Genomic DNA, 27,486 nt, shown 5'->3' on the forward strand with positions numbered 1-27,486 from the left:
ATTAGACCCTAGTGTGAGGCAATTATTACATGGTTATTCTCAATTAAACCCTAGTTTGAGGCAATTATTACATGGTTATTCACAATTAAACCCGAGTGTGAGGCAATTATTACATGGTTATTCACAATTAAACGCTAGTTTGAGGCAATTATTACATGGTTATTCACAATTAAACCCTAGTGTGAGGCAATTATTACATGGTTATTCACAATTCAACCCTAGTGTGAGGCAATTATTACATGGTTATTCACAATTAAACCCTAGTTTGAGGCAATTATTACATGGTTATTCACAATTAAACCCTAGTGTGAGGCAATTATTACATGGTTATTCACAATTAAACCCTAGTGTGAGGCAATTATTACATGGTTATTCACAATTAAACCGTAGTTTGAGGCAATTATTACATGGTTATTCACAATTAAACCCTAGTGTGAGGCAATTATTACATGGTTATTCACAATTAAACCCTAGTTTGAGGGAATTATTACATGGTTATTCACAATTAAACCCTAGTTTGAGGCAATTATTACATGGTTATTCACAATTAAACCCTAGTTTGAGGCAATTATTACATGGTTATTCACAAACAAACCCTAGTTTGAGGCAATTATTACATGGTTATTCACAATTAAACCCTAGTGTGAGGCAATTATTACATGGTTATTCACAATTAAACCCGAGTGTGAGGCAATTATTACATGGTTATTCACAATTAAACCCTAGTTTGAGGCAATTATTACATGGTTATTCACAATTAAACCCTAGTGTGAGACAATTATTACATGGTTATTCACAATTAAACCCTAGTGTGAGGCAATTATTACATGGTTATTCACAATTAAACCCTAGTTTGAGGCAATTATTACATGGTTATTCTCAATTAAACCCTAGTGTGAGGCAATTATTACATGGTTATTCACAATTAAACCCGAGTGTGAGGCAATTATTACATGGTTATTCACAATTAAACCCTAGTTTGAGGCAATTATTACATGGTTATTCTCAACTAAACCCTAGTGTGAGGCAATTATTACATGGTTATTCTCAATTAAACCCTAGTATGAGGCAATTATTACATGGTTATTCACAAATAAACCCTAGTGTGAGGCAATTATTACATGGTTATTCACAATTAAACCCTAGTTTGAGGCAATTATTACATGGTTATTCACAATTAAACGCTAGTTTGAGGCAATTATTACATGGTTATTCACAATTAAACCCTAGTGTGAGGCAATTATTACATGGTTATTCACAATTAAACCCTAGTTTGAGGGAATTATTACATGGTTATTCACAATTAAACCCTAGTTTGAGGCAATTATTACATGGTTATTCACAATTAAACCCTAGTTTGAGGGAATTATTACATGGTTATTCACAATTAAACCCTAGTTTGAGGCAATTATTACATGGTTATTCACAATTAAACCCTAGTTTGAGGCAATTATTACATGGTTATTCACAATTAAACCCTAGTTTGAGGCAATTATTACATGGTTATTCACAATCAAACCCTAGTTTGAGGCAATTATTACATGGTTATTCTCCATAAAACCCTAGTTTGAGACAATTATTACATGGTTATTCACAATTAAACCCTAATGTGAGGCAATTATTACATGGTTATTCACAATTAAACCCTAGTTTGAGGCAATTATTACATGTTTATTTACAATTAAACCCTAGTTTGAGGCAATTATTACATGGTTATTCTCAATTAAACCCTAGTGTGAGGCAATTATTACATGGTTATTCACAATTAAACCCTAGTTTGAGGCAATTATTACATGGTGATTCTCAATTAAACCCTAGTTTGAGGCAATTATTACATGGTTATTCTCAACTAAACCCTAGTGTGAGGCAATTATTACATGGTTATTCACAGTTAAACCCTAGTGTCAGGCAAATATTACATGATTATTCTCAATTAAACTCTAGTTTGAGGCAATTATTACATGGTTATTCACAATTAAACCCTAGTTTGAGGCAATTATTACATGGTTATTCACAATTAAACCCTAGTGTGAGGCAATTATTACATGGTTATTCACAATTAAACCCTAGTGTGAGGCAATTATTACATGGTTATTCACAATTAAACCGTAGTTTGAGGCAATTATTACATGGTTATTCACAATTAAACCCTAGTGTGAGGCAATTATTACATGGTTATTCACAATTAAACCCTAGTTTGAGGGAATTATTACATGGTTATTCACAATTAAACCCTAGTTTGAGGCAATTATTACATGGTTATTCACAATTAAACCCTAGTTTGAGGCAATTATTACATGGTTATTCACAAACAAACCCTAGTTTGAGGCAATTATTACATGGTTATTCACAATTAAACCCTAGTGTGAGGCAATTATTACATGGTTATTCACAATTAAACCCGAGTGTGAGGCAATTATTACATGGTTATTCACAATTAAACCCTAGTTTGAGGCAATTATTACATGGTTATTCACAATTAAACCCTAGTGTGAGACAATTATTACATGGTTATTCACAATTAAACCCTAGTGTGAGGCAATTATTACATGGTTATTCACAATTAAACCCTAGTTTGAGGCAATTATTACATGGTTATTCTCAATTAAACCCTAGTGTGAGGCAATTATTACATGGTTATTCACAATTAAACCCGAGTGTGAGGCAATTATTACATGGTTATTCACAATTAAACCCTAGTTTGAGGCAATTATTACATGGTTATTCTCAACTAAACCCTAGTGTGAGGCAATTATTACATGGTTATTCTCAATTAAACCCTAGTATGAGGCAATTATTACATGGTTATTCACAAATAAACCCTAGTGTGAGGCAATTATTACATGGTTATTCACAATTAAACCCTAGTTTGAGGCAATTATTACATGGTTATTCACAATTAAACGCTAGTTTGAGGCAATTATTACATGGTTATTCACAATTAAACCCTAGTGTGAGGCAATTATTACATGGTTATTCACAATTAAACCCTAGTTTGAGGGAATTATTACATGGTTATTCACAATTAAACCCTAGTTTGAGGCAATTATTACATGGTTATTCACAATTAAACCCTAGTTTGAGGGAATTATTACATGGTTATTCACAATTAAACCCTAGTTTGAGGCAATTATTACATGGTTATTCACAATTAAACCCTAGTTTGAGGCAATTATTACATGGTTATTCACAATTAAACCCTAGTTTGAGGCAATTATTACATGGTTATTCACAATCAAACCCTAGTTTGAGGCAATTATTACATGGTTATTCTCCATAAAACCCTAGTTTGAGACAATTATTACATGGTTATTCACAATTAAACCCTAATGTGAGGCAATTATTACATGGTTATTCACAATTAAACCCTAGTTTGAGGCAATTATTACATGTTTATTTACAATTAAACCCTAGTTTGAGGCAATTATTACATGGTTATTCTCAATTAAACCCTAGTTTGAGGCAATTATTACATGGTGATTCTCAATTAAACCCTAGTTTGAGGCAATTATTACATGGTTATTCTCAACTAAACCCTAGTGTGAGGCAATTATTACATGGTTATTCACAGTTAAACCCTAGTGTCAGGCAAATATTACATGATTATTCTCAATTAAACTCTAGTTTGAGGCAATTATTACATGGTTATTCACAATTAAACCCTAGTTTGAGGCAATTATTACATGGTTATTCACAATTAAACCCTAGTGTGAGGCAATTATTACATGGTTATTCACAATTAAACCCTAGTGTGAGGCAATTATTACATGGTTATTCACAATTAAACCGTAGTTTGAGGCAATTATTACATGGTTATTCACAATTAAACCCTAGTGTGAGGCAATTATTACATGGTTATTCACAATTAAACCCTAGTTTGAGGGAATTATTACATGGTTATTCACAATTAAACCCTAGTTTGAGGCAATTATTACATGGTTATTCACAATTAAACCCTAGTTTGAGGCAATTATTACATGGTTATTCACAAACAAACCCTAGTTTGAGGCAATTATTACATGGTTATTCACAATTAAACCCTAGTGTGAGGCAATTATTACATGGTTATTCACAATTAAACCCGAGTGTGAGGCAATTATTACATGGTTATTCACAATTAAACCCTAGTTTGAGGCAATTATTACATGGTTATTCACAATTAAACCCTAGTGTGAGACAATTATTACATGGTTATTCACAATTAAACCCTAGTGTGAGGCAATTATTACATGGTTATTCACAATTAAACCCTAGTTTGAGGCAATTATTACATGGTTATTCTCAATTAAACCCTAGTGTGAGGCAATTATTACATGGTTATTCACAATTAAACCCGAGTGTGAGGCAATTATTACATGGTTATTCACAATTAAACCCTAGTTTGAGGCAATTATTACATGGTTATTCTCAACTAAACCCTAGTGTGAGGCAATTATTACATGGTTATTCTCAATTAAACCCTAGTATGAGGCAATTATTACATGGTTATTCACAAATAAACCCTAGTGTGAGGCAATTATTACATGGTTATTCACAATTAAACCCTAGTTTGAGGCAATTATTACATGGTTATTCACAATTAAACGCTAGTTTGAGGCAATTATTACATGGTTATTCACAATTAAACCCTAGTGTGAGGCAATTATTACATGGTTATTCACAATTAAACCCTAGTTTGAGGGAATTATTACATGGTTATTCACAATTAAACCCTAGTTTGAGGCAATTATTACATGGTTATTCACAATTAAACCCTAGTTTGAGGGAATTATTACATGGTTATTCACAATTAAACCCTAGTTTGAGGCAATTATTACATGGTTATTCACAATTAAACCCTAGTTTGAGGCAATTATTACATGGTTATTCACAATTAAACCCTAGTTTGAGGCAATTATTACATGGTTATTCACAATCAAACCCTAGTTTGAGGCAATTATTACATGGTTATTCTCCATAAAACCCTAGTTTGAGACAATTATTACATGGTTATTCACAATTAAACCCTAATGTGAGGCAATTATTACATGGTTATTCACAATTAAACCCTAGTTTGAGGCAATTATTACATGTTTATTTACAATTAAACCCTAGTTTGAGGCAATTATTACATGGTTATTCTCAATTAAACCCTAGTGTGAGGCAATTATTACATGGTTATTCACAATTAAACCCTAGTTTGAGGCAATTATTACATGGTGATTCTCAATTAAACCCTAGTTTGAGGCAATTATTACATGGTTATTCTCAACTAAACCCTAGTGTGAGGCAATTATTACATGGTTATTCACAGTTAAACCCTAGTGTCAGGCAAATATTACATGATTATTCTCAATTAAACTCTAGTTTGAGGCAATTATTACATGGTTATTCTCAACTAAAGCCTAGTTTGAGGCAATTATTACATGGTTATTCACAATTAAACCCTAGTGTGAGGCAATTATTACATGGTTATTCACAATTAAACCCTAGTTTGAGGCAATTATTACATGGTTATTCACAATTAAACCCTAGTGTGAGGCAATTATTACATGGTTATTCACAATTAAACCCTAGTTTGAGGGAATTATTACATGGTTATTCACAATTAAACCCTAGTTTGAGGCAATTATTACATGGTTATTCACAAATAAACCCTAGTTTGAGGCAATTATTACATGGTTATTCACAATTAAACCCTAGTGTGAGGCAATTATTACATGGTTATTCACAATTAAACCTGAGTGTGAGGCAATTATTACATGGTTATTCACAATTAAACCCTAGTTTGAGGCAATTATTACATGGTTATTCACAATTAAACCCTAGTGTGAGACAATTATTACATGGTTATTCATAATTAAACCCTAGTGTGAGGCAATTATTACATGGTTATTCACAATTAAACCCTAGTTTGAGGCAATTATTACATGGTTATTCTCAATTAAACCCTAGTGTGAGGCAATTATTACATGGTTATTCACAATTAAACCCGAGTGTGAGGCAATTATTACATGGTTATTCACAATTAAACCCTAGTTTGAGGCAATTATTACATGGTTATTCACAATTAAACCCTAGTGTGAGGCAATTATTACATGGTTATTCACAATTAAACCCTAGTTTGAGGCAATTATTACATGGTTATTCACAATTAAACCCTAGTGTGAGGCAATTATTACGTGATTATTCTCAATTAAAATCTAGTTTGAGTTAATTATTACATGGTTATTCTCAACTAAAGCCTAGTTTCAGGCAATTATTACATGGTTATTCTCAATTAAACCCTAGTTTGAGGCAATTATTACATGGTTATTTACAATTAAACCCTAGTTTGAGGCAATTATTACATGGTTATTCACAATTAAACCCTAGTTTGAGGGAATTATTACATGGTTATTCACAATTAAACCCTAGTTTGAGGCAATTATTACATGGTTATTCACAATTAAACCCTAGTTTGAGGCAATTATTACATGTTTATTCACAATTAAACCATATTGTGAGGCAATTATTACATGGTTATTCACAATTAAACCCTAGTTTGAGGCAATTATTACATGGTTATTCACAATTAAACCCTAGTTTGAGGCAAATATTACATGGTTATTCACAATTAAACCCTAGTTTGAGGCAATTATTACATGGTTATTCACAATTAAACCCTAGTTTGAGGCAATTATTACATGGTTATTCACAATTAAACCCTAGTTTGAGGCAATTATTACATGGTTATTCACAATTAAACCCTAGTGTGAGGCAATTATTACATGGTTATTCACAATTAAACCCTAGTTTGAGGCAATTATTACATGGTTATTCACAATTAAACCCTAGTGTGAGGCAATTATTACATGGTTATTCACAATTAAACCCTAGTTTGAGGCAATTATTACATGTTTATTCTCAATTAAACCCTAGTGTGAGGCAATTATTACATGGTTATTCACAATTAAACCCGAGTGTGAGGCAATTATTACATGGTTATTCACAATTAAACCCTAGTTTGAGGCAATTATTACATGGTTATTCACAATTAAACCCTAGTGTGAGGAAATTATTACCGTAATTTCCGGACTATAAGCCGCACCTGACTATAAGCCGCACCAGCTAAATTTAGGGGAAAATACAGACTCCATATATAAGCCGCACCCGACTATAAGCCGCAGGGTTTTGATGTGTAATTACCCTAGTATATAGGGGTTCCTGCTACTACGGAGGGGATTGTCGGGACAGAGATGACTGTTTGGGAACGCAAAGCGTCCCATTTATTAACAATTTATCTTTCAATCATTCAATCAAACTTTCACATTTTTGACATGGCGAACAGCATTCGTGCAGAGTACAAATAATACAACGGTGCAAAGTAATACAAAGTGCTCGCCTGTACGTTATCAAAATAACCAGCCTACCGGTATATGAAAAGTCAGTTTTTAATCATTGTGTCATCGTCTTCCTCCTGCGTACTAAAACCACCGAAATCCTCTTCGTCTGTGTCGGAGAAGAACAGGCCGTAAATAAGCCGCACCGTTGTATAAGCCGCAGGGACCAGAACGAGGGGAAAAAGTAGCGGCTTATAGTCCGGAAATTACGGTACATGGTTATTCTCAATTAAACCCAGGTTTGAGGCAATTATTACATGGTTATTCACAAATAAACCCTAGTGTGAGGCAATTATTACATGGTTATTCACAATTAAACCCTAGTGTGAGGCAATTATTACATGGTTATTCACAATTAAACCCTAGTTTGAGGCAATTATTACATGGTTATTCACAATTAAACCCTAGTTTGAGGCAATTATTACATGGTTATTCACAATTAAACCCTAGTGTGAGGCAATTATTACATGGTTATTCACAATTAAACCCTAGTTTGAGGCAATTATTACAAGGATATTCACAATTAAACCCTAGTTTGAGGCAATTATTACATGGTTATTCTCAATTAAACCCTAGTTTGAGGCAATTATTACATGGTTATTCTCAACTAAACCCTAGTGTGAGGCAATTATTACATGGTTATTCTCAATTCAACCCTAGTGTGAGGCAATTATTACATGGTTATTCACAAATAAACCCTAGTGTGAGGCAATTATTACATGATTATTCTCAATTAAACTCTAGTTTAAGGCAATTATTACATGGTTATTCTCAACTAAAGCCTAGTTTGAGGCAATTATTACATGGTTATTCTCAATTAAACCTTAGTTTGAGGCAATTATTACATGGTTATTTACAATTAAACCCTAGTTTGAGGCAATTATTACATGGTTATTCTCAATTAAACCCTAGTGTGAGGCAATTATTACATGGTTATTCACAAATAAACCCTAGTGTGAGGCAATTATTACATGATTATTCTCAATTAAACTCTAGTTTAAGGCAATTATTACATGGTTATTCTCAACTAAAGCCTAGTGTGAGGCAATTATTACATGGTTATTCTCAATTAAACCCTAGTTTGAGGCAATTATTACATGGTTATTTACAATTAAACCCTAGTTTGAGGCAATTATTACATGGTTATTCTCAATTAAACTTTAGTTTGAGGCAATTGTTACATGGTTATTCACAATTAGACCCTAGTGTGAGGCAATTATTACATGGTTATTCACAATGTTCTCGTTAAAATACCCAACACATCCACCACTCAGACATGAGTAAACACAGTAATCAGATTACTTTTCTTGTCACGACTGTTCTCTGAACCTTTTGATGATATGCAAGGAATTTAGGGATTTCACCATCTACGTACCGTAGATGGTGAAATCCCTAAATTCCTTGCAATAGCTGGTTGAGAAATGTTGTTCTTAAACTGTTCAACAATTTGCTCACGCATTTGTTGACAAAGTGGTGACCCTCGCCCCATCCTTGTTTGTGAATGACTGAGCATTTCATGGAATCTACTTTTATACCCAATCATGGCACCCACCTGTTCCCAATTAGCCTGTTCACCTGTGGGATGTTCCAAAAAAGTGTTTGACGAGCATTCCTCAACTTTATCAGTCTTTTTTGCCACTGGTGCCAGCTTTTTTGAGACATGTTGCAGGCATCAAATTCCAAATGAGCTAATATTTGCAATGAGGAGTCAACAACATGCTCAGCAAAGAATTCGCTGTACTTCTTTTGTCCCACAGCTTAAAATGATGTCTTTTAAGAAAGCGTAACAGGGACTTGGAAAAAACGTTTAAGTAAATAAAACCTGCCTGTAGGCCAATCTCATGTACAACATATAGTATGTCCTCCTGGGGCCAGCGTCTTTTGCAGTGGACGTTCGTATTTTTTGTATAAGAGAGCTATTTTCCCCCAAAATGTGGCAAAATCAAATGTCCACTGCAGGGTGCACTGGGTAGATAGGAAGTAGAAATAAAACCAAACCGACCTGAGAAATCCAACCAGTGCTCCACACTTTTGCGGGAAAAGGAGATCTAATGTGGTCGTTTCAACATTTAGATTGAAAAAAAAAAAAAATCAATTTGTTTTCTTGGTATTCTTGCAGACTCTTGCAGCAATATTCATTAAAATTGCATGTCTGTCGATGAGTAAGTTGCACATTCCAGATGATATTGCACAAGAGGGGAAGGTTGCATGATGGGACTGGCACGAGTGTGCTGAAAGGATGCGCTATGAGTCACAGCTCGTGTGTCTCTGCCGGTGTTTATGTTTGATCAGCCTATTTTTGGCTTATTCCCATCCAACTTCAAGTCTGGCATAAAACCTGTGAGCTGGTTTTGCATTTGTCTCCTCAGTAGTGAGCAAAGTACTTTGTAAAAAAAGGTCAGATTTGCATGACCAATTGTGAAGGGGGCGGTGTTTAAGCCGAGAGGAAAACACATTTTGGTCTGGATATTGTATTTTTTCACCTTTAATAATGTTGCGGTGGTGTGCACATTTTAATTTCCCAGTGAATAATGCATTCAATTTAAAGACAACATCTAGGCGATGAGTGTCTATAAACCGTAATGTAGGGTTTCCCTAGATTGCCCAGATACTTGTGGCTAGGGGCGTGGTGCATATATAATGCATATATTTTCTATCAAAAGGAAAAAAGAAAGTATACATACATTCTAAACAAATTGGTATTACTATATTTTTTTCCTACATGTTCCCCTAGATCAGGGGTCGGCAACCTTTACCACTCAAAGAGCCATTTTGGCAAGTTTCACAAATTAAAGAAAATAATGGGAGCCACAAAAAAAAATTTAAAATGAAAAACACCGCATACAAAGCTTAAATTGCTTTGTGCTATGTTAACCAGGGGTCTCAGACACACGCACCGGCACGCACCTTAATATGGAAATTTGATGTTGGTGCGGCCCGCGAGTTTTGAATGATTGGCGCTTGATAGCGTCATACCTGCCAACACTCTAATTGTTTCCGGGAGACTACCTAATACCAGGGCGTGATGGCACTGCTTTTAGCGCCCTCTACAGCCTGCCCAAAACAGTATACCTGCTCAACCACATGTAGATTGCAGTTTCAGCTTGCTCACGTAAGTGACAGCAAGGCGTACTACCTCAGCAGCCACACATCTTACACTGACGGTACCAATACCCAGAATCCCATGCAGCCCTAACTCTTCCGCTCAACCAACGCACGGAGAGGGGGGGGGGGGTTGATGTGTGGGGGGATTTGGTGGTAGCGGGGGTGTATAATGTAGACCGGAAGAGTTAGGGCTGCATGGGATTCTGGGTATTGGTTGTGTTGTGTTTATGTTGTGTTACAGTGGGATGTTCTCCAGAAATGTGTTTTTCATTCTTTTTTGGTGTGGGTTCACAGTGTGGCGCATATTTGTAAAGTAACAATGTTAAAGTTGTTTGATACGGCTACCGTCAGTGTAAGCTGTGTGGCTGATGAGTAAGTATGCTTTGCTGTCTCCTATGTGTGCAAGTAAAAGCAACATGCAACATGTGGCCGAGCTGGCACGCTGTTTGTAAATGCTATAGAGGACAATTACTGTAGTGCAATTAGGGCACTCCCTTTATCTAGTAATTAGAGTGTAAATAGGATTATATTTTCCCTGGGAGTTATCTATGAGAGACACTGAGATCCATAAGTCTCCTGGGAAAATCGGAGGGGTCGGCAAGTGTGTAGCTGAGCCGCATCAGAGTGGTCAAAGAGCCGCATGCGGCTCCGGAGCCACGGGTTGCCGACCCCTGCCCTAGATTGCCAAGACACCTGTGGCTAGTGGTGTGGTGCATTTATGATGCATATATTTTCTATCAAAAGGAAAACAAATTATACATACATTCAAAACAAATTGGTACTATATTTTTTTCTTACATTTTCCCCTAGGTTGCCAAGATACCTGTGGCTATGGGTGTAATGCATTTATGATGCATATATTTTTTATCAAAAGGAAAAAAAAAGTATACATACTGTACATTCTAAACAAATTGGTATTACTATATTTTGTTCTTACATTTTCCCCTAGGTTGCCAAGATACCTGTGGCTATGGGTGTGATGCATTTATGATGCATATATTTTCTATAAAAAGGAGAAAAAAAAGTATAAATACATTCAAAACAAATCGGTATTACTATATTTTTTTCTTACATTTTCCCCTAGATTGCCCAGATACCTGTGGCTAGGGGCGTGGTGCATATATGATGCATATATTTTTTATCAAAAGGGGAAAAAATGTATACATACATAAAAAAAAATTGGTATTACTATATTTTTTTCTTACATTTTCCCCTAGATTGCCCAGATACCTGTGGCTAGGGGCGTGGTGCATATATGATGCATATATTTTCTATCAAAAGGAAAACAATGTATACATACATTCAAAACAAATTGGTATTACTATATTTTTTTCTTACATGTTCCCCTAGATTGCCAAGACACCTGTGGCTAGGGGTGTGGTGCATATATAATGCATATATTTTCTATCAAAAGGAAAACAATGTATACATACATTCAAAACAAATTGGTATTACTATATTTTTTTCTTACATTTTCCCCTAGATTGCCAAGATACCTGTGGCTAGGGGCGTGGTGCATATATAATGCATATATTTTCTATCAAAAGAAAAAAAAAATGTATACATACATTCAAAACAAATTGGTATTACTATATTTTTTCTTACATTTTCCCCTAGATTGCCAAGATACCTGTGGCTAGGGGTGTGATGCATTTATGATGCATATATTTTTTATCAAAAGGAAAAAAAAAGTATACATACTGTACATTCTAAACAAATTGGTATTACTATATTTTGTTCTTACATTTTCCCCTAGGTTGCCAAGATACCTGTGGCTATGGGTGTGATGCATTTATGATGCATATATTTTCTATAAAAAGGAGAAAAAAAAGTATAAATACATTCAAAACAAATCGGTATTACTATATTTTTTTCTTACATTTTCCCCTAGATTGCCAAGATACCTGTGGCTAGGGGCGTGGTGCATATATGATGCATATATTTTTTATCAAAAGGGGAAAAAATGTATACATACATAAAAAAAAATTGGTATTACTATATTTTTTTCTTACATTTTCCCCTAGATTGCCCAGATACCTGTGGCTAGGGGCGTGGTGCATATATGATGCATATATTTTCTATCAAAAGGAAAACAATGTATACATACATTCAAAACAAATTGGTATTACTATATTTTTTTCTTACATGTTCCCCTAGATTGCCAAGACACCTGTGGCTAGGGGTGTGGTGCATATATAATGCATATATTTTCTATCAAAAGGAAAACAATGTATACATACATTCTAAACAAATTGGTATTACTATATTTTTTTCTTACATTTTCCCCTAGATTGCCCAGATACCTGTGGCTAGGGGCGTGGTGCATATATAATGCATATATTTTCTATCAAAAGGAGAAAAAAAAAGTATACATACATTCAAAACAAATTGGTATTACTATATTTTTTCTTACATTTTCCCCTAGATTGCCAAGATACCTGTGGCTAGGGGCGGGGTGCATATATGATGCATATATTTTTTATCAAAAGGAAAAAAAAATTATACATACTGTACATTCTAAACAAATTGGTATTACTATATTTTGTTCTTACATTTTCCCCTAGATTGCCAAGATACTTGTGGCTAGGGGCGTGGTGCATATATAATGCATACATTGTCTATCAGAAGGAGAATAAATGGTATACATACATTCAAAACAAATTGGTATTACTATATTTTTTTCTTACATTATATCATTTTGCTCTATTTTTCAATTGTTGCTGCTTATTGTTCAATGTACTTTGTTTAATTAGTTTTTTTTATATACTTATAGTCACTCTTTTGTTATTAAAAACGACCAGTAACAAATCTAGCATCTACTGTATTTTCCGGAATATAGAGCACACCGGGATATAAGCCATACCCACCCCATTTTTGAAGAAAAAAAATATGTTTTCATATATTGGCCACACCGGACTACAAGCCGCTGATATATACATTGTGACATGAGCTTTTTACAGAGAAATATTTTTAAAATGTTTATTTACGTACCTCAATTGTTTCCAATAGGTGCCTGTAACATGGCAGTAAAACGGCAGATTAAACAAAACAGAAGTCATCGTCATGGACCCACTAGCTGCGCAAGCTGGCTCTCCAATCAGCTAAACAGACTCAATAACTCCACAGTGACGTTTTGGTGAATTTACTGAGGAATTTGTGAAACTGAAACAATACAATAAAAATCCCATTGTAAATTACTAATACTAAAAAGTTCAAGTTAACACTGATAGTCACATACACACTCGGTGTGGTGAAATTACCCTCTGCATTTTACACGGACACCTGTAAACGTGTTAGCATAGTAGCTAATGCTAACAATGCAAGCTTGATTACATTACGACAGCACATATACATATGCATGAAAACATTCGCACAGACATCACACATGGGACAGTTTAGTAAGTATGAACCGTTTTAGTTATATTGTAAAACTTACAATCGTTGCTTGGAGTGACGGATGAAAAATCCATATGGGTAAAAACGCTATGGATGGCTACAAGACTGAACAGCACTCCGATTTTGAAAAAAAAAAAAAAAAAAGGGAGTTAATTCGTCCAAAACATGGCGCCATAGCACACACAATAAAACACCCTGCGAGTGTTTTTGCTTGTTTTTTTATAAATTGATTTTCATCATTGCCGTCAGTGAAGAAAAATCCACAAATTAGCTGCTCCGTCTTATAAGCCGCAGGGGTCAAAGTGTAGGAAAACAGAAGAGGCCTATAGTCTGGAATTTACGGTATCTCTGGTGTTATTGTAGACTGCGGGGGGTCCCCACATATCCAAGGCTTCTCATTGTCATCCCATTGGGGTGAGTTTTTCCTTGCCCGGATGTGGGATCTGAGCCGAGGATGTCGTTGTGGCTTGTGCAGCCCTTTGAGACACTCGTGATTTAGGGCTACAGAAGTAAACATTGAATGATAAGTAAACATTGAATTAGTCTGTTGGATTAATCGAGTATTTGGATCAAACTCCCTTTACAGTCTTAAAGGCCTACTGAAATGATTTTTTTTTATTTAAACGGGGATAGCAGATCTATTCTATGTGTCATACTTGATCATTTCGCGATATTGCCATATTTTTGCTGAAAGGATTTAGTATAGAACAACGACGATAAAGATTGCAACTTTTGGTATCTGATAAAAAAAAAGGCTTGCCCCTACCGGAAGTAGCATGACGTAGTCAGTTGAACATATACGCAAAGTTCCCTATTGTTTACAATGATGGCCGCATGAAGTGAGAGAGATTCGGACCGAGAAAGCGACAATTTCCCCATTAATTTGAGCGAGGATGAAAGATTTGTGGATGAGTAAAGTGCAAGTGAAGGACTAGTGGGGAGTTGAAGCTATTCAGATAGGGAAGATGCTGTGAGAGCCGGGGGTGACCTGATATTCAGCTGGGAATGACTACAACAGTAAATAAACACAAGACATATATATACTCTATTAGCCACAACACAACCAGGCTTATATTTAATATGCCACAAATTAATCCTGCATAAAAACACCTGCGTGTTTGTTACGCTAGCTCCTAGCTCCTCTGCTAGCTCCTAGCTCCATAGAACACGCCAATACAATTCAAACACCTGATCAACACACACAATCACTCAGCCCAAAAGACCGTTCACCTAACCCAAGGTTCATAAAGCTTATATATTTTTAAAAAGTTACGTACATACGCAAAAAAAAGTTGCGCACATACGGTCAAGCGATCAAATGTTTAGAAGCCAAAGCTGCATACTCACAGTAGCACGTCTGCGTCTTTGTCATCCAAATCAAAGTAATCCTGGTAAGAGTCTGTGTTGTCCCAGTTCTCTACAGGCGTCTGTGTTACGAAGACAAAAGTCCTCCTGGTTAGAGTCTCTGTTATCCGAGTTCTTCCATCTTGACTGCATCTTTCGGGAATGTAAACAAAGAAGCGCCGGCTGCGTACTGTTGTGGCTGACTACGTTCGAAAAATACGTCCATTTCGCACCGACAACTTTCTTCTTTGCTTGCTCAGCTTCCTTCTCCATAATGCAATGAACATGATTGCAACAGATTCACGAACACAGATGTCCAGAATACTGTGGAATTATGAAATGAAAACAGAGCTTTTTCGTATTGGCTTCAATGTGGAAGGCATACCCGTGTTCGCCGGTCTACGTCACGCGCATACGTCATCCTCAGAGGCGTTTCGAACCGGAAGTTTAGCGGCAAATTTAAAATGTCACTTTATAAGTTAACCCGGCCGTATTGGCGTGTGTTATAATGTTAAGATTTCATCATTGATATATAAACTATCAGACTGCGTGGTCGGTAGTAGTGGCTTTCAGTAGGCCTTTAATGCATATTTGAGGGAAAATGGTTGAAATAAACAAAGATTTTTCTGCTTATTTTCTGTAATAAATGTACATAGAAATTGTACTTTTAACACGTGTGCATTACAATTAAAAATGTTATTTATTTTGATCTTGTTTAACGATCAATTGAAGAGACATAATATAAATCAAAGCCTTTTTCCTAATAAATCGATTTAATGGATTAATGGTTGCAGCCCTAGCTCTAATGGTGAAAGTTGGAGACCCCTCACTTAGGTTAGACTGGATTTAAGACTGTTCCGTCTTGGTAGGGGTCCAAACTCTGAGTACCGTTTACCTGAATGTTTGTTTGTGTCTATTTTCCGACATTTGTGTAACATTTGTCTCTCTCTTGTCCTCTGTCAACAGAGTTAGCAGCCGCAGCTGTGTCCTCCTGAAGACATCCGGGGCATGAAACCAGGTCACGTTCCTCTTTCATTCATAACTTCCTCCTCCTCCATCTCCCTCCACCACCCCCCAGTCGGGACCTCTCGCCTCAGCTCCACCGCATTGATGAGGTAACGTCACGCTCCGTCCAACGCAGCACCCACCTGCACAAACACCACCCCACCCCCCGTCCCCTGCTGCCGCCACCTGATCCATCCCAGCCATGGGCCAGAAGATTTCAGGTGGCATCAAATCCGTGGACGGCCGCGGCGAAAGCGGTGGCTCCCCGTCCTACCGGCCCTCGGCTCAACGCAGGCAGCACCCGGAGTTGAGGGGCCCGGATTTCTCCAAACCTCCCAGGCTGGATCTCCTTCTGGACATGCCGTGCGCCCCACCGGAGACACAACTTCGTCACGCGTGGAACTCGGACGATCGTTCTTTGAACATTTTCATCAAAGAGGAGGATAAGTTGACATTTCACCGCCACCCGGTCGCTCAGAGCACGGACTGCATCCGAGGCCGGGTTGGATACACGAGGGGCCTGCACGTCTGGAGGATTCACTGGCCCTCCAGGCAGCGTGGAACCCACGCTATCGTCGGGGTGGCTACCTCTGAAGCTGCCTTACATTCTGTGGGGTACACTGCCTTGGTGGGGTCAGACTGCGAGTCCTGGGGCTGGGATCTGGGACGTAACCGCCTCTATCACGACAGCAAAAACCGGGCGCACAGCTCGCTGCCAACTTACCCTTCTTTCCTGGAGCCGGAGGAGTCGTTCACCCTGCCGGACTCTCTGCTGGTCATTCTGGACATGGACGAAGGGACGCTGAGCTTCATGGTGGAAGGACAGTACTTAGGAGTGGCGTTCCGAGGGTTGAAAGGCAAGAAGCTCCATCCCATCGTCAGCGCTGTGTGGGGCCATTGCGAGATATCCATGAAGTACATCAACGGACTTGATCGTAAGTTAAACAACACAATTGAAAGCTGGAAGGTGCACGAATGGATTCATTGACATGCATGAGTCATGCTGGTTTTAGGACCAAGTGTTGCATAACAAAGCTTGTTGCATGTTGTGTCCCTTTTTCACTGCCTGGTACCTACACTGAACAATAATATACCGTATTTCCTTGAATAGCCGCAGGGTCGCTAATTAATTTAAAACCTCCTGTCACTCCGGCGCTTACCAGAAGCCTGCGGGATGGCCAAGCATGCGCTAATTATTTTAAAACCTCTTCTCACTCCGGCGCTTACCTTATCATGAAAAGCACATTTAATTAAAAAAAACGTTATTGTCTTACCTTTAGGTATAAATGAGTCCATGCCAGCTCCTTTTGAAGAAAAGCATCGATATAGAAGTCTTCCTTATCTTTCTTCAGTTTTAAAAGTCTCTCTGTCTCGATGGAGATCTTCCTTTTAAGTACTACCTCCTGCTTCGATTGAAAGTCCAGTTTAGAAAACCGTTTTATTCTAGATATGTAATCCTCCATGGTAAAAGTCCAAGCAAACAATGGCTGCGCACTCTTGCTGCTGGTTGTCTTCTTCTGCAGCACTCTTCTGCAGTACCAGCTGTCGCAAGAAGGATCACTAGCGCCCTCTACCACCAGGAGGCGGGAGTCATTTAATGACTCATATTTGACCCGGCGGAAGTGCCAAGCATGCGCTAATTATTTTGCGAAACCAGTTTGACCCGGCTGTAATTCGAGGCATGCGAATACCATATTCCCGGCGCCAATTCAAGGAAATACGGTAAAGAAGATAATCCATCCCACCTCACAGGTCTGGCATATCTAGGTGCTAATTAAAACAGCATGATTATTGCACAGGTGTGCCTTAAAAAGGCCACTCTGAAATGTGCAGTTGCATGCAGAAGAGATTCCCTGAGATGGTTTCTCACAGTTTGTGCAGAAATTATTTGGTTATGCAAGCCAATTGTTGCAGTGGCTGGTCTTAGACGATCATTGAGGTGCACCTGCTGGATTTGGAGGTCTTGGGCTAGTGTGGTTACACGTGGTCTGCGATTGTGAGGCTGGTTGGATGTTCTGCCAAATTCTCTCTCTTATGGTAGAGAAATTAAAGGCCTACTGAAAGCCACTACTACCGACCACGCAGTCTGATAGTTTATATATCAATGATTAAATCTTAACATTGCAACACATGCCAATACGGCCGGGTTAACTTATAAAGTGCAATTTTAAATTTCCCGCGAAACTTCCGGTTGAAAACGTCTGTATGATGACGTATGCGCGTGACGTCAATGGTTGAAACGGAAGTATTCGGACACCATTGTATCCAATACAAAAAGCTCTGTTTTCATCGCAAAATTCCACAGTATTCTGGACATCTGTATTGGTGAATCTTTTGCAATTTGTTTAATGAACAATGAAGACTGCAAAGAAGAAAGCTGTAGGTGCGATCGGTGTATTAGCGGCTGGCTGCAGCAACACAACCAGGAGGACTTTATGAGTTGGATAGCAGACGCGCTATCCGACGCTAACCGCCGACCACATCGATGATCGGTTGAAGTCCTTCGTCGCTCCGTCGATCGCTGGAACGCAGGTGAGCACGGGTGTTGATGAGCAGATGAGGGCTGGCTGGCGTACGTGGATAGCTAATGTTTTTAGCATAGCTCTGTGAGGTTCCGTAGCTAAGTTAGCTTCAATGATGTCGTTAGCAACAGCATTGTTAAGCTTCGCCAGGCTGGAAAGCATTAACCGTGTATAGTTACAGGTCCATGGTTTAATAGTATTGTTGATTTTCTGTCTATCCTTCCAATCAGTGTTTTATTTATTTTGTTTCTATCAGCAGTTAAGCCCGATGCTATCATGTTAGCTCCGTAGCTAAAGTGCTTCGCCGATGTATTGTCGTGGAGATAAAAGTCACTGTGAATGTCCATTTCGCGTTCTCGACTCTCATTTTCAAGAGGATATAGTATCCGAGGTGGTTTAAAATACAAATCTGTGATCCACAATAGAAAAAGGAGAAAGTGTGGAATCCAATGAACCCTTGTACCTAAGTTACGGTCAGAGCAAAAAAAGATACGTCCTGCACTGCACTCTAGTCCTTCACTCTCACGTTCCTCATCCACAAATCTTTCATCCTCGCTCAAATTAATGGGGTAATCGTCGCTTTCTCGGTCCGAATCGCTCTCGCTGCTGGTGTAAACAATGGGGAAATGTGAGGAGTCCTTCAACCTGCGACGTCACGCTACTTCCGGTACAGGCAAGGCTTTTTTTTATCAGCGACCAAAACTTTATCGTAGATGTTCTCTACTAAATCCTTTAAGCAAAAATATGGTAATATCGCGAAATGATCAAGTATGACACATAGCATGGATCTGCTATCCCCGTTTAAATAAAAACATTTCATTTCAGTAGGCCTTTAACATTCAATTCACGGGCAACAGCTCTGGTGGACATTCCTGCAGTCAGCAAGCCGACTGCACGCTCCCTCAAAACTTGCGACATCTGTGGCATTGTGCTGTGTGATAAAACTGCACATTTCAGTCTGGCCTTTTATAGTGGGCAGCCTAAGGTACATCCATACTTGCCAACCCTACCGGAATTCAGCGCCTTTCCCCGATAACCTCCCGGAAGAAATTTTCTCCCGATAAACTCCCGGAATTCAGCCGGAGCTGGAGGCCACGCCCCCTCCAGCTCAATGCGGACCTGAGTGGGGACAGCGGCGACAGTCTGTTTTCACGTCCGCTTTCCCACGATATAAACAGCGTGCCTGCCCAATCACGTTATAACTGTCGAATGATCGAGGGCGAGTTCTTGGTTTCTTATGTGGGTTTATTGTTAGGCAGTTTCATCAACGTCCTCCCAGCGCGGTAACAACACACAACAACAGCAGTCACGTTTTCGTCTACCGTAAAGCAGTTCGTCTGCCGTAAACAACAATGTTGTGACACTCTTAAACAGGACAATACTGCCATCTACTGGATACCCTCCGGAACACTGAAATTCAAGTATTTATTTTATTTCTATGTATAATAAAATAAATATATACATATATATAAATATAGTTAGAATTCACTGAAAGTCAAGTATTTCATACATACATATATATATATATATATATATATATATATATATATATATATATATATATATATATATATATATATATATATATATATATATATATATATATCTATATATATATATATATATATATATATATATATATATAGATATCTATATATATATATATATATATATATATATATATATATATATATATATATATATATATATATATATATATATATATATATATATATATATATATAGATATGAAATATATATGAAATACTCGAGTTGGTGAATTCTAGCTGTAAATATACTCCTCCCCTCTTAACCACGCCCCCAATCACGCCCGCCCATCCCCTGACCACGCCCCACCCCCCACCTCCCGGAATTGGAGGTCTCAAGGTTGGCAAGTATGGGTATACCTGTACAATAATCATGCTGTTTTATCAGCATCTCGATATGCCACACCTGTGAGGTGGGATGGATTATCTTGGCAGAGAAGAAATGCTCACTAACACAGATTTGTGAACAATATTTGAGAGGAATAGCTCTTTTGTGTATATAGTAAACGTTTAGATCTTTGATTTCAACTCGTGAAAAATGGGAGCAAAAACAAAAGGATATTTTTTGTTCAGTGTACTTGGCTCAGATCTTGGTCATCGGGGTCACATGATTGAGAGGCAAGAGCGCTAGACAACGAGCTAAAAGCAAGTTGTCGAGCGTGAATTCATCAGCGGTCTATTTTGTTGCTGCCCTCAGTCTCCTCTTCAATAATAGCAACCCCATGTGGAGATGTAAATACCGGAGACATTCATTGTCCTCCATTGTTCTTGGTTAGCATCGAACAGTTTTTGACTCCTCCACACTCACAGTCTATGCTGGAATGCATCGATACTTACTCGATTGGCTCCACAAATCACACCTAGGATTAGATTGTCTGTCCTCGCGGGCTGCCATGGAATGTTCTGGAAACAGCAAGCGTCTGTTTCCTAGCCCCTGAAAAATGGATAAGAAGGGGTCGTGTTCAACTCCCTTTGTCAACCTAGGCCCGTGGATGTTTTTGCGAACGTGCAGCTGGCCAACTGAAACATGAGTCAGACCCAAAACATATTGCAGAATCAGACTTGAATGTTCTCACCGCCCGATAAAGACTTGGCCAGCTGTTTACGACACTGAAGACAGCGGTGGAATTGACACACTCCGGCTGTTTCGTTTTTTAACCCGCTGAATTTCACGGCACATCGGCGTGACGGGCCTCCTTAGAAAACCCGGTGAAAGTGGGGTCTTTGGCTTCGGTCGGAGAAGCTATATTATGGCTCTAGGCACATTTAGCTGAATTGGACACAGTTATGCTGGGAATTCCTACTTAAAATCCCGCCCCGGTGTAAAATAGCTTCCGCTATTACCAATTTCCATGGGAGGAGGCGGACTTAATTTGCCAATTACAAGAGAACCAACAAATTGACCTTAAATTGTCGATTCGTAGCCATGCCAACGTTCTGGGTTTGGCCTGGCGTACTTTGTGAGATTGGATGACATGATCTTGGGTGCTGTTCAGTGGAGGATATACTGCACAGTTCCTCATTGCGGCTGTGATTTATTGTTTTGACTGTGGAAAATACATTGTTTGGTGTCATGATGCCAGACAAGTCAGCGTACTTGGCGTATTCAAGGTCTGGACCCAAGCGAAGGGGAAATCCAGCCGAACCACCAAATATGAGACTCTTTTCCTTCATTGCTTTTAGACCTCATTCGGGTCTCTTTCAGTTTGTCAATCAGAGCTGTGTTGTGATGGAGATGTTTTAAAGGCCTACTGAAATGATTTTTTTTTTATTTAAACAGGAATAGCAGATCCATTCTATGTGTCATACTTGATCATTTCGCGATATTGCCATATTTTTGATGAAAGGATTTAGTAGAGAACATCGACGATAAAGTTTGCAACTTTTGGTCGCTGATAAAAAAAAAAGCCTTGCCTATACCGGAAGTAGCGTGACGGCACCGGAGGAAGGACTCCTCACATTTTACCATTGTTTACAATGCAGCGAGAGAGATTCGAACCGAGAAAGCGACGATTACCCCATTAATTTGAGCCAGGATGAAAGATTTGTGGATGAGGAACGTGAGAGTGAAGGACTAGAGGGCAGTGCAGGACGTATCTTTTTTCGCTCTGACCGTAACTTAGGTACAAGGGCTCATTGGATTCCACACTCTCTCCTTTTTCTATTGTGGATCACGGATTTGTATTTTAAACCACCTCGGATACTATATCCTCTTGAAAATGAGAGTCGAGAACGCGAAATGGACATTCACAGTGACTTTTATCTCTACGACAATACATCGGCGAAGCACTTTAGCTACAGAGCTAACGTGATAGCATCGTGCTTAAATGCATATAGAAACAGACGAAATAAGCCCCTGGCTGGAAGGATAGACAGAAGATCAACAATACTACCAAACTCTGGACCTGTAACCACACAGTTAATGCTGTACCGCCTGGCGAAGCCTATCAATGCTGTTGCTAACGACGCCATTGAAGCTAACTTAGCTACGGGACCTCGACAGAGCTATGCTAAAAACATTAGCTCTCCACCTACGCCAGCTCTCATCTGCTCATCAACACCCGTGCTCACCTGCGTTCCAGCGATCAACAACGCAACAAAGGACTTCACCCGATCATCGATGCGGTCGGCGGCCCGGAGACGGAGGAAGTCAAGGTGAGGACAGCGGCGTTGTAGCTTTCGACGACACCCCGGCCGCCATCAGAGTCGGCAAGAAACATATATTTCCCCAAAGTTACGTACGTGACATGTACATAGCGCCACGCATGTACGGGCAAGCGGTCAAATGTTTGGAAGCCAAAGCTGTAGTCACGGTAGCGCGTCTGCTATCCAACTCAAAGTCCTCCTGGTTGTGTTGCTGCAGCCAGCCGCTAATACACCGATCCCACCTACAGCTTTCTTCTTTGCAGTCTCCATTATTAATTGAACAAATTGCGAAAGATTCACCAACACAGATGTCCAGAATACTGTGGAATTTTGCGATGAAAACAGAGCTTTTTTGTATTGGGATACAATGGTGTCCCAATACTTCCGCTTCAACCGTTGACGTCACGCGCATACGTCATCATATCGAGACGTTTTCAGCCGGAAGTTTAGCGGGAAATTTAAAATGTCACTTTATAAGTTAACCCGGCCGTATTGGCATGTGTTGCAATGTTAAGATTTCATCATTGATATATAAACTATCAGACTGCGTGGTCGGTAGTAGTGGCTTTCAGTAGGCCTTTAAAGATTCCATGCAGGGGAGAACTGAATGACCTGTAGACACTATTTTAACTGAAAAGGCAGGGTTAGAGTTTGGGTCTTAGCGTCTTCCAATATCAGTTTAGATTGGAATTGTCTCCTGTCTGCCCTGCTGATGACTCAGAATGGAGTCATAATTGCTGTTTTGCCCGTCGGTGTGTGTGCAAGTCATGCGTGCAGTCCGCAGTCCGCTAGACAACAGGCTCTGTATCGTATTGCTGCTTTTTTTTCCACAGCACTTGTGTTGAGTTCAGGGCCCATTGCGTCTGCTACAATTATACATAGGCTCACTTACCATTTGATGCGCTGTACAATTTCAGGGACAACAACTGTACCAACAGTTCTTCTTTTGCAAAGATAGTGCCGCTCATCTTGGATTGGCACAGTAAGAATGATTATCATCCCTGCCGTCTCACATCTGTGTGGAGTTTGCATTTTTCTGCTGGTTTGAAGAGGTTAAAATAGCATTTCCTCAAGTGGCAGATCCATGACCACGGTAATTATTGTTAAACAAGGTACTGAATCCCCAGTTGGTCCTGATGTTGCGTTTCATGCTGATACTTTAGTCAGTGTTCTGCAGTTATAGATGGTTTAAGTGCCCAAACATAGAAAACTGGCCGCTTAGTGTAACTTCATGGCCTGCGGAGAATGGGTTGGTACTGCTGGTTACCTGGTAAGTCCCTCGGTTTGTTTTGTTTCGACTCGGACTGCTTGTTGTTACACTGCCGCACGCACGAGACTACCAGGAGGCGATCCTAACCCGGAACTGACTTACCAACCCGCAAAACTAACCCAGTCAAAGGCAATATTTTCTTGTGTCAGTTTGATACCGTTAATGCACCCGTGAAATACATATTTCAGACCCTTTTGTCGTTTTGACAGGATCGACCTAGCAACAATAGGTTAGAGCAGGGGTCACCAACCTTTTTGAAACCAAGAGCTACTTCTTGGGTACTGATTAATGCGAAGGGCTACCAGTTCGATACACACTTAAATAAATTGCCAGAAATAGCCAATTTGCTCAATTTACCTTTAACTCTATGTTATTATTAATAATTAATGATATTTATCTATGTGGAAACACTGATCATCTTAATGATTTCTCACAATAAATATATATAAAAACAGATAAATATCAATATGCAACACTTTATTTTTATATTTTCTCTAAGTGCACATTTTTCAAATTGAACATTTTCAAATGATCACTTCTAAGACAGTCTTGTGAAATCACAATATCCCATTTTAACTAGCTAGCCACTAACATTTTTTAACAAATCATGAATTACTTTGCACCATGTTTGTACAAATAATAACTCATGTAAAATACAAAAGTCAACTCTCCAATTTTTAAATAAATCATGTCCCACTTTGAACTGGACACCAAATCTGTTATCTGTTTCTTTGTCAGTTAGTGAAGACCAAGTCTTTAAAATATTTTCTTGGATTTTCAAATTCTATTTTGAGTTTTGTCTCTCTTAGAATTAAAAATGTCGAGCAAAGCGAGAACAGCTTGCTAGTAAATAAATAAAATTAAAAAAATAGAGGCAGCTCACTAGTAAGTGCTGCTATTTGAGCTATTTTTAGAACAGGCGGGCTACTCATCTGGTCCTTACGGGCTACCTGGTGCCCGCGGGCACCGTGTTGGTGACCCCTGGGTTAGAGAGTACCAATGATTGTCACACACACACTAGGTGTGGTGAAATTAGTCTCTGCATTTGACCCATCACCCTTGATCACCCCCCTGGGAGGTGAAGGGAGCAGTGAGCAGCAGCGGTGGCCACGCCCGGGAATCATTTTTGGTGATTTAACACCCAATTCCAACCCTTGATGCTGAGTGTCAGTAAGTAGTCACGGATTCAAGAAACTTTATTGTCATACCAGCACACATGAGATGGCCCAACATTTAGTACCAGAGGTCCCAGGGTTAGCCCAATGAGTAATACAAGAACAATAATATGTACTAGGGTTGTACGGTATACCAGTACTAGTAAAATACTGCGATACTAATTAATCATATTCGGTACTATACCGCCTCTAAAAAGTAGAAGCACCTTCTCATCCGTGGCTCACAAGTGCAACAACAACGCCGGAAATGTGTCCCATGAAAAAACGTCCGACCGGAACTCCAATAACTAAATTTACTTGGGTGAATAATGTAAACTCATTACACCGGTATGTTTTAGTGCTTTCAAAGCGAGTTTACTGACTGATATAAGTTAGAAGTTTACGCCCCATAACAAGAAGATAGAGATAAAGAAGGAGCTAATCGACTACGGCGTCGGCACAGACGACAGAGGCGGACTCGCGTAGATCCCAAATACAGGTACCAGAAGGTCAGAAAAATTGGTTTTACATAATATTGCGAAACAAAACGCTGGTTAATATTTCTGCTAATGGGTGCCATATGTTGAAGCACAGTACGTCTGACTACGGTAGCCGTAATGCATCGACAATCCATCAAGTGGTGTGGCTTCATAGCTTACCAAAGTTGTGCTAAAACATTTTGATAGATTTTTGAGCGCCGTGTGTAATGTTCTATATTCACAAAGGAACATTTAAAGTTTTGGTGTCGTTTACTGCCGTCATATTGCAGTCTACACGAATCTCTTGTGTGTGACTGCCATCTACTGGTCAGACTTATCATTACACCGTGTACCAAATAAAATGACCTCTCCTATTCCGTACATTAGGCGCACCGGGTTATAAAGCGCATTGTCAAGTTTTGAGAAAATGAAAGGATTTTACAGTTGCGGTCAAAATTTTACATACACTTGTAAAGAACATGTCATGGATGTCTTGAATTTCCAATCATTTCTACAACTCTTATTTTTTTGTGATGTAGTGATTGGAGCACATACTTGTTGGTCACAAAAAACATTCATGAAGTTTGCTTCTTTTATGAATTTATTATGGGTCTACTGAAAATGTGAGCAAATGTGCTGGCTCAAAAGTATACATACAGCAATGTTAATATTTGCTTACATGTCCCTTGGCAAGTTTACCTGCAATAAGGCGCTTTTGGTAGCCATCCACAAGCTTCTGGCAAGCTTCTCCTCTTGACAAAATTGGTGCAGTTCAGCTAAATGTGTTGCTTTTCTGACATGGACTTGTTTCTTCAGCATTGTCCACTTTGGGAAGGCCATTCTAAAACCTTCATTCTAGCCTGATTTAGCCATTCCTTTACCACTTTTGAGGTGTGTTTGGGGTCATTGTCCTGTTGGAACACCCAACTGCGCCCAAGACCCAACCTCCGGGCTGATGATTTTAGATTGCCCTGAAGAATTTGGAGGTAATCCTCCTTTTTTATTGTCCCATTTACTCTCTGTAAAGCATTGGCAGCAAAACAGGCCCAGAGCATAATACTACCACCACCTTGCTTGACGGTAGGCATGGTGTTCCTGGGATTAAAGGCCTCACCTTTTCTCCTCCAAACATAGTGCTGGGTATTGTGGCCAAACAGCAAAATGTTAGTTTTTTTTGGACTTTTTTGCATTATGACTGTCAGAAAAATCCATAAATTAGCCGCACCGTTTTATCAGCCGCAGGATTCACAGCGCAGGACAAAAGTGGCGGCTTGTAGTGCGGAATATACAGTACGATGTGATGGATAACTTCAAGTCAAGCAGACGTTTAGTGTAGGATAATTTAACATTTGTTGCATTATTAGATAATATTGTTGCATTATTAGATAATATTTTTTCATTATTAGATAATATTGTTGCATTATTAGATAATATTTTTTCATTATTAGATAATATTGTTGCATTGTTAGATAATACTATTGCATTGTTAGATAATATTGTTGCATTATTAGATAATATTTTTTCATTATTAGATAATACTGTTGCATTATTAGATAATATTGTTGCATTATTAAATAATATTGTCGCATTGTTGGATAATATTGTCGTGTTATTAGATAAAATTGTCGCATTATTAGATAATGTTGCATTATTAGAT

General features: G+C 38.5%; 1 protein-coding gene across 1 annotated transcript in view; it reads left to right on the forward strand.

Moving 5' to 3' along the window:
* LOC133630609 (SPRY domain-containing SOCS box protein 4-like) overlaps positions 1 to 27,486 on the forward strand; it is an 81,420-nt gene that overhangs the window by 30,927 nt on the left and 23,007 nt on the right. Inside the window, exon 2 of the mRNA XM_062022196.1 lies at positions 16,173 to 17,146. Within this exon, the coding sequence (XP_061878180.1) occupies positions 16,414 to 17,146 (733 nt within the window). The 5' untranslated portion in view covers positions 16,173 to 16,413. The remainder of the gene's footprint in view (positions 1 to 16,172; positions 17,147 to 27,486) is intronic.

Source organism: Entelurus aequoreus, linkage group LG16, assembly GCF_033978785.1.
Source record: "Entelurus aequoreus isolate RoL-2023_Sb linkage group LG16, RoL_Eaeq_v1.1, whole genome shotgun sequence".
In the NCBI taxonomy this organism is placed as follows: domain Eukaryota; kingdom Metazoa; phylum Chordata; class Actinopteri; order Syngnathiformes; family Syngnathidae; genus Entelurus; species Entelurus aequoreus.